The sequence below is a fragment of the Falco peregrinus genome, chromosome 6 (assembly GCF_023634155.1).
Source record: "Falco peregrinus isolate bFalPer1 chromosome 6, bFalPer1.pri, whole genome shotgun sequence".
Lineage (NCBI taxonomy): Eukaryota > Metazoa > Chordata > Aves > Falconiformes > Falconidae > Falco > Falco peregrinus.
The window spans coordinates 35,704,633-35,713,330 of NC_073726.1; the positions used below are offsets into that span (position 1 = coordinate 35,704,633).

An 8,698-nucleotide genomic window follows, 5' to 3' on the forward strand; every position below is an offset into this window, starting at 1 on the left:
TATTAAGGTAATTTCAGAACAGTATTTACATGTATAATATTCAGAAGTCAGCTGCACATCCTCTTTCTAAACCAATGCTACTTTCACTAAACTAAACTTTCTCCTAACTTAACTACTATAGTTAGTAGTTAAGATTTTATTGGTTACACTTCATTTCTACTTTGCCTACCCTGTCACATTGTACTTCTCTGAGGCCATTTCTAGGTTAGTTTCATCTGCTTTCTCAGATACAACATATGTTTTATGTTCTTTGAAGTATGGTATTAACAGATAAGTGAGTTCAGAATTATCACTTCAGTACCCCAGACACACAGTACCGTGAAAGCATCTTTACAGTAACCATAGCAGCAAGCGTGTCAACGGCATGTCAAAGTAGACAGACGGACAAGCACATTCAGAAACAGATGCACCGTACGCTGAATATGGAAGATAAGCATGAAATTAACAAGCTACTGGACATGCAACCATAAAGAAGTGTATAAAATCAGCAAGGAGGGCACTAAAATAACACTTGTACTGCACCAAGACTTTCAACACACAAACCCAAGAGAGGCTAAACGATGACCCTTCTGCCAAAGAGAAGGAAACAAAGAAAAAGTTTCCACACGATTCTGGGTGTTTCCTAATACAGAACTCCGCTCACGCCGTCACTGTCCCTACACGGTGCACGTAATGCGGCGCGCCCAGACGCAGCGGAGCTCCCCGCGCCGCAGCCCGGCCCGGCGGCGATGCCCGGTACTCGGAGGCAGAGGGCGGGGGGCGCCGGCCCGGGCCCGGCTCGGCCACAGGCACCTGCCCGCCGCGGCGGCAGCGCGGGGCTCCCCACCGTGCTCCGAGCGCCGCCCGCCTCCCGGGAGCTCGCTTTATTTATTGCCTTTCCTCAACCCGAGGGGAGATCTGTTAAAGATTAAATTGGCAGCAACCGCAGTTCAAAGCCCTGTCCCGGGAAGCAAAGGTGAAGATAACGTCCCTGCAGATCGAATCGAGTTTCTGCTGTTGCAATCGCTTTTAATTACCCTCTAAACGGCACATCACACAGCGATCCTCCAGGCGCCGGACCGGGCACCGAGATAGCGAGATACCCATAAACGCTTTACAACCCGCCCGCTGATTAAAAACCGATTAGAATCTTATTTGAAGTCGGGTGTTGCCTCCAGGCAGCGGCGCGGCAGCGCACCGACCCCGCGCTCCTCCAGTCACCGCCGGGGGCCGGCCCGGGCCCTCCCGCGGGGCCGCCCCGCCGCTGCCGGCGCAGGGGCGGCCGCCGGTGCCCCCTCCCCGGCCCGCCCGCGCCGGCTGCCCACACTTACAGGTAGGAAGTGAAGACGCTGAGGTTGGTGGGCACGGCCGTGAGCCCCAGGTCGGAGCAGTCGGCGCGGACGAGCACGCCCTCCTGCTCGCAGCGGCACGGCGCCGGGCAGCCCCGCGGGCGCTGCCCGCCGCCCCGCGCCCCCCGCCGCAGCCCCGGCAGGCAGACGAGGAGGAGGAGGAGGAGGAGGAGGGGGGCGCGGGCAGCGCGGCACGTCGCCATGGGGCCCGGGGGATACCTAGAGCTGCGGGGCGGCCGCTCTCATGCCCCGCGGCGCGGCGGGGGCGAAAGGCGGGCGCCCGTCTGGGCTCGGGGAGCTGCTGCGGCCGCCGCCGCCGCGCCGCTGTCTGTGGTAGCATCTCAGCTTACACGCTGCTTTAAAGCCCTGGAGCCGGCACCGCGCGCCCGCTGACGCCGCCCCAGCCTTGCCCGCCGTAGCGCGGCGGGCCCTGCCCGCGCCGCCGTAGGAGCGGGCGGGCGGGGGCGGCCGCGGGCCCGGCGGGCGGAGGGGAGGCGGAGGCGGGGGGGCTCCCCCCTCCCCCCCGCCTCCGCCTCCCCGCCGCCCGCCGGCCCGCGGCTGCTGCGCCTCTGGTCTCGCCTCAGGGCGGTGATCTCCCCTCAGGGCAGGGGGCCGCGCAGTGGACGTTTCTGGAAGGCTGCGGGACGGGCGTGACGGGCGGGACGCCCCCTACCACCACCCCCGCCATTCCATTTGAAATCAGCGCGTCGGTTGGGGCGGAGAAGGGGGGACGGTGCTGAGCCGGTGGGGTTAGCGGAGTGTCTCTGGGGTGCTGGGGCAGAGGCTTGGGTGCACCTTCGGGCGGGAAGGGAGCTCTAACCCAGGCCTTAATTCCCGCCAGGAAACCCGCCCGTCAGCTAGCAGCTGCCCGGCTGCAGAGTGAACCATTTGGAGATGGGGATCCACTCGCTTCCCTGGATCCCACTTGGTTAAATCGCAGGCTTGCTGAGGGGAAGGAGCCCGGCTGCCAAGGGAAACTGCCTTTGCAGCACGCCTGGTGTTGAAAGCTCTTGAGCTGTCCCTCGCCCAGCGCCCCACGTCTTGTCAGAGGTTTCCGCTCCTTATCATGCAAAAACTGGCCTTCGCATTGCTCTTCTGTGGCCGAGTATGCCAAAGCCAATGATGAGGGAAAGGTGAGGACGCCGATTTCTTAAAACCTTTTTGTTTTCCCTCCAGTTTTCAGTGTGAACAAAGTGGACCGCAAGCTCCAGACTTGAGAGTAGCTGCTGGTTTAATAACCCGCTCCCAGCCCCAATTCCTGTTTAGACTGGTGACTAAATTGTTGGTCAGGCTACTCGGTATGCATTGGAGAGCATTAGTTAAAGGTTTTCTGCTACACTCTCTTTGAATTTACAATTAAGTTTGAAATGAGAGCCTAATGAAAAGGCTGACAAAATGCATGCTTTTATATTCTACCCAGTTTATAATCCCTATTCCCACCTCTGGACCATCATTTGATGTAATCTGAGCTGCAGAAGGATCTTGTACTGGAGCTCAAGTGCTTTATTTAAAATAATAAAAAAGGAATCTGCTGTCTGGCTGGTTAGACAGGCCAGAATGTTTTGTATATCTAGGCCTGTGGGGCTGCTGGGAAGCTTTTCCCCAAGCATCGCCTTATCCTAAGCTAATAAAAACAATGGTTGAAAGCATAGATTGTCCAGAAGAAATGCCTGAGGAGAAAAATTCTGCAGGAAGTGGAGTTTTCATTATGTACCGTGATACCTGTCAAGGAGATCTGTTCCCGAAAAACTTTGACTGTTACTTACTCGTGTCTAGTATCACTGCAAAACAGCAATACTTTCGTCACTGAATTTCATGGTTTTTAAGAAGTTTCATTCTGTGCTGAATACGTACATGCTAATGGTTTGATAAATTGTGAATACTTCACTTTCTTTTAGGGTGAAATAGTTTCTGTTGGACATCTGTACTGCAAGATGGAGTCCTTATTGTGTGCTGCCAAAAGTCAGAATAGTTGTAGTTAACAAATAAGCAAATATTTTTCATAACTGTATTGAAACAGTATTTATATAACCTGGGACTATTGCACACGTTAATTTGTTTGTTCTAGAAAGCAAAGTGTATACTGTTTGTTCATTTTGTGTTGAGAATTTATCAGCTTGTGCAAGTTATCTGAAGTTAGACATAGATTAATTAGTAGTGAGGGTTTAACTGTAAAAATCCTCCTTTGAATGTTTATTTTGCATAAGTGCAGTTGTTCAGCTAGCAACTTTCTTTGAAATGTGTAATGTACTTCCATTTTACTTAAAGATTTTGTGAAAGAAGAGTAGCTTGAGGATTAAAAGGATTTGGTAGGAATGGATATGGATAATTCCTATCTTTGTACATTTAAATTAGGCTGTACAATTATTTCCATTTCATGTTTCTCATAGATCTCTGGTTCTGCATAAAGAGAAAAGGAAAAACATTTGTCAGTTTGGTAACATCTCTAGGAGGTGCTGTTACTGTTCCAAAAGGCTACTGTAACTGTAAGATTTCCTGCAGGTTCTGACAGCTCAGCATAATGTCCTGGTCGCTTGAAGTGACATCCATGGTACAGCCATCCGTGGTCTTCAGCTTTTGTCAAGGTAGCAAACAAACCCCTTAGGGATCTCAGCAGAGAGCTCTCTAATCTCTTCCTGACTTCTGGATACTCAGGCAAAAAACCCTGTCTTCTGAATGTGAAATATACTGTGACAACCCTCCAGCTTAAATTTTATCAGTATAAAAGATATCTTTATGGAATGTTGTGTATGAAAAAACAAAATGATATGTTGCATTATATATTGTTAGCACACAAAAGCGTACCAATTCATGTCAAGAATGCACAGCAGATATATATTTAACATGCATCTTTTAGTTCATTACTTATGGCATGACAGATTTTAGACGTTATGTGAAATCTGATTTTAAAATAATGGACTGTAAAAAGAAAATCAGGTATCCAAAATATTCACTGCTATTTCTGTTTTGTAAGCTTAAACTGGATGAACTGATTTTAAAAAAGAGTGTGGCTACAGGATTTAACAATGGAAATTTATGCTGAATTGATCGGTTGTCCCAGCCGAAATGGAGTTTGAAGCAGAAACATTAACAGATCCTGCACCAGCTTAAATATTAAGGCAAGTCCAATACAGCACTGAAGTAAAAAGCATAGCAACAAAGGACAAGGTAGTTTACAGTTGACTGTAGCTTGTTTTTCCCTTTTCTGGCTATGGATGAAGGGTAAGTTCCTAGAAGGCACTACAACCATGCGGTTAGGCTGCAGAGAAAATAAAGCTCTTGTGCAGGGTGGAATTTCTTTTTCTGCCCATTGGGAGAAGAAATTCTTCATTGAATGTGTTGGAGTCATATATTGAAAGAGTAGCCTTTAGGCTGTGCTACTGTAGAGTGGTACTGCAGCTGCCCACTGATCTGTGCAGAAGGATCCTTTCCTTTTTGCATGACACTTGATTTGTCCTTTCATTCTGGTTAGCCCTACAGCATGGTGCACATCTTTAAGATTTATCACTATATAGGGTTATTATACATACAGCAGAAGGGTATTTATATACTGTGTTCATTTGATGCCATATTTACCTATCAATATATGTTGACATTCATTTGCTTCATGTATCTATCATGTTTCACTGAGGATCTTAACCTAATGTGTATGTACATCACTGTATTAAGCCATGCAATGTTCTTCAGACCAAGGCAAGCACCATTTCTGTTTTACATAGTGATAAATGCTGGTACCTGAAATGTAGGATGATTAGGGTAGAGTCACTTCTAGAACCAGAAAGAAATACAGGAGTTTTAATTACCCTTGCTCAATTTACCACATGGCTACAGCTTGTCAGTCGCAATAATATTATGGATTATGTGTCATCAACTTGTTTTTGTTCAGGTTTTCATGCACGCCATATCATGCATCTTTAGAAATTGTCTTTTTATATTGGTTCTTTTGTTTGGCACAGTGCCACCTAGCTGCACTCTTCCCTCAACAGTTCTGTAGTTGGTATGCTGATTGTGACCAAGATGAAACATTTGACAGGTAAGATTTACTTGGGTTCACCTGAAATATTATTCAGTAGTCAAGTTGCTGATGGGAAGAAGGGACAAAAATAGAAGAACCTTATTACTATCACAATTCATACAGTGACAGTTGACTTATCCATGTAATTTTGAAGCAAATGCTGGTATGAACATTATTTTTAGTCTGAAAATATCTGATAGGAAAGCTTGCAACATTAGTGGAAAAGTCAGGATTGCCCAGGCACGTTTTAATAGCTAGGCATTCAGGAGAAGAAACAAGGAAAAAATGTAAATACGTAGGATGCAGATTTACTGAATGTTTGTTTGGAGGGAATGAAAGCTGAGCATTACAGCAATTCCCTGTTTAGGAAATAAAATCCATGTGTTAAAGTGAAGATGTGGAAATAAACTATGTGAAGAGAACCTTCTATTATTTTGAGTTGAGGTGGATGTGACAGGGAATTACAGCCAGGCTGCAAAAGCATTAAATGGGTATTTCACCAACATAAGAATTGAGCACTTTAAACAATACTTTAAATGATGCTTTTTAACTCTTTAACATTTACTGGTTTGTTGCCTTATCCTTGTAGGTCTCACGTAAAGCCAAAAGAAGAAAGAAGAGAACGCGTAAGCTAGGTCTAAAGGTACATGAAGAACGGTAAGGCATTAGATGATGAATAATACTTTTTATCAGAAAGACTAATATTTGAAAACAGACAAGAGCTCTCATTTTGGCTCATCAGTCTTTTTTCTCAAGCTGTATCTAACTGCACATTCAAAGTTTTTCTTACTTGTACAGCTACGATACAGGTTCTTAAGAACTGTACCACATGGGAGTGTGGCAGCAAGGCAGGTCAAATCACCTGTAGCATTCCTTTAGTCGGGTATTTATATTGTAGTCTTAACTGTGCCTTCTGCTGATCAATAAATCATTGCAACAGGTCTCTGAACTGATTTGTCCTGATTTTACATGCACAGAAAGCCACATAGTAGGTTTGAACCCAAATGGCAAGTGAGCTCAATTGTTTCTCAGAAGGACTGAAAGAAGGATGTGAATTTTGGAAGGATATGTTGTGTTGGATGAACCCTTTCACTGTTTCCTGAATTGCGTATTCTTGGGACTCTACTTTCTCACCTCACAAAAGTAATCAATAGCTACTTCTTCCATATATAGCACGTGTCAGAGCTGAACATTTAAAAATGCATTATTGTGCATTATAGCACAGTGATAAGTCCAGAGAGTGCTACATTCTGTGGCGCTTGTCAGTGGGACTTTGAAGAAGGTCTCCAAAATATTGTTCATTTAATGCAACAAAGTTCAGGAGTCCTGTGGAAAGTCAATACCTCCACATCTGTGAGGAAGTGAACTCCAGTTCATAGAGGGCTGCAGGTGGGTTTTTTTTCCTTAACACTTGTAAAACATAAAACCTTTGAATATGTGTGCGCGTGGAGGCACATGATCTGTTTCTGTGTCCTCTATGTGCTGTGGTGATCTGCATTCTTCTCTGGGTAAAAGACAAGAGTTGATACATACCACGTGCAAGCATAGAATAATTTCTTAATTTAGCAGTTTGTGTAGAAATTCTGTCCAATCCTTTCATCCTTCCTTCTCTCACTGTGTCTGTGTGGCAAACACCCTGGGGTTCCTGTGGTTTTTGAAGTGTATTTACATGATACTGTATAGTGAGTGATTGCATTGTTTTGTAGTTGTCTGAAGGAGGTCACAATAATGGATTTTTTTTTCTTTTTTTGTAGTGGTTGTAATAGTTTCAGTCACTTTGGGATGAGCTGCCATGCAAAATAAATGTATCTAAGAAGCACAGAATTGTAACAAATTGTCAAAAGGCTTTAAATATGGTGTAATACCTTGTTTTCCTGTAAATTCCTCTCTAGAAGGGGGGAGGGGTCTGTATTTTTATTTCTGTCTGTGTATTTGGCCTCTGAGGTGTAAGCACAGACAGAGCAGATTTCTTTGCAGAGAGGGAAGTCAAGAATCTTCCGTTAGGAAGACCAAAAGATTTCAAACATCTCTATCATCTTGATAGCAGTGCTTTTCCTGTTCCTGACTAGGACTTCGGAAAAATCAAGCAGGAAATACCTTATCGGACTCCATTTTTCTACAAGTTTCTGAAAACTATTTGCATCTTTCCTCGGGCAAAATTAATCAATAAAGCTTTTTAGTACATACTTAACCAGAATAGATGCTGAAGTGTCTTACGTTTTTGTGACTCATGTGCTTCATCCTCACTTTGTACCATGGTGATAAACTGGCAGGACATGTTACCCACCTCTGTTGACTCTCTTGAGTTGATACAGTCCCTTCTGCAGTAATGCAAAATGACACAAAGGGAGGGAAGGAGCAAAATACAGGTTTGTGACCTTCAACACATGCACAAAGCCTCCGCCAGAGCCTGCCAGTGGCACAGGTCATGTAGAATGCTTATATGGGTGTACAAGACATGCTGTTTCTTCTGCGTGGCTGGCAATCACGCAGGGCCCCTGCTGTAGGTGGAAGAAGGGAACTGTTCAAGAATTTGGACAGAGCAACCAGCAGGGATGAAAAGTGGAACTGTGCGCTTACAGCTGCCAAGGAGCTTATGCAGCCTTATGCAGGGGAGCATGGAGCAAAGGAAGAATGACTGCAGCACAGACGTTTATAGGAGGATGAGAGCAGCTGATTGGAGGAGCCCTTGTATTTGAACAAAGAGAACAGGGACACAAATAGGAAGTTTTGAGCAGGGGAATGACAGGGAGTTTTTTTTACAGCGAAGAGGAGGGAAGGTGGCACACAAAAAATTTGCAGGAGAAAAGGCAAGAAGCCTTGGTACCTGCAATAAACTAAGCCAGCTGAAATACACAACTCTGAAGTTTATATGCCCTTTCTTCTACAAACACTGCCCCTCATAGTGTTAATACTCTGTGAGTTGCTATATATTTGCACTAAACGTTTCTGAAAGATACAGAGATACATTTGTGGGCTGAATGTCAGAACTGGGGACTTACAGAACATTAACATATTTGTAACATGCATTGCATTGCTCTTCTGTTCCTTGGCAAGGCTGGTTAGCTGGCTTGAGGGCAGGAACATTTATTTTAGGATTTGTTTGCCTTTGAGGCAAGCAACTTATTTGAAATAGTTTTATATTTATAAACCTCGCCTTAACAGAGTGTCAGCATAGACCCATGACACATAACATCTTTACAAAAGCGGAGAGCAGGGTGTTGCATCTTGTAGCTTCATCTTCCATCACTGAAGACAGAGGTACCTGCGGAAGGCACTTGCTGGCCTCTGGCTTCAAGCTGTGAGTATTCTTATCTCTGCCCATGGAGATCACACAGGGAACCTCAAAGATTCT

The 8,698-nt window shown here is 45.4% G+C and overlaps 1 protein-coding gene and 1 long non-coding RNA gene across 4 annotated transcripts in view; one reads left to right on the forward strand and one right to left on the reverse strand.

The window, feature by feature from the left end:
* LGR5 (leucine rich repeat containing G protein-coupled receptor 5) overlaps positions 1–1,729 on the reverse strand; it is a 93,236-nt gene extending 91,507 nt beyond the window's left edge. For 2 of the 3 annotated variants that reach the window (XM_055808529.1, XM_055808528.1), the window contains exon 1: positions 1,311–1,729. In XM_055808529.1, the coding sequence (XP_055664504.1) occupies positions 1,311–1,531 (221 nt within the window). In that variant the 5' untranslated portion in view covers positions 1,532–1,729. The remainder of the gene's footprint in view (positions 1–1,310) is intronic. The other variant, XM_055808527.1, reaches the window with a different exon arrangement.
* LOC129784759 (uncharacterized) lies at positions 1,259–7,542 on the forward strand. The gene is made up of 2 exons (XR_008747833.1): positions 1,259–1,312; positions 2,269–7,542. It is a non-coding gene; the product is annotated as an uncharacterized LOC129784759 (long non-coding RNA).
* Positions 7,543–8,698: the final 1,156 nt, after the last annotated feature.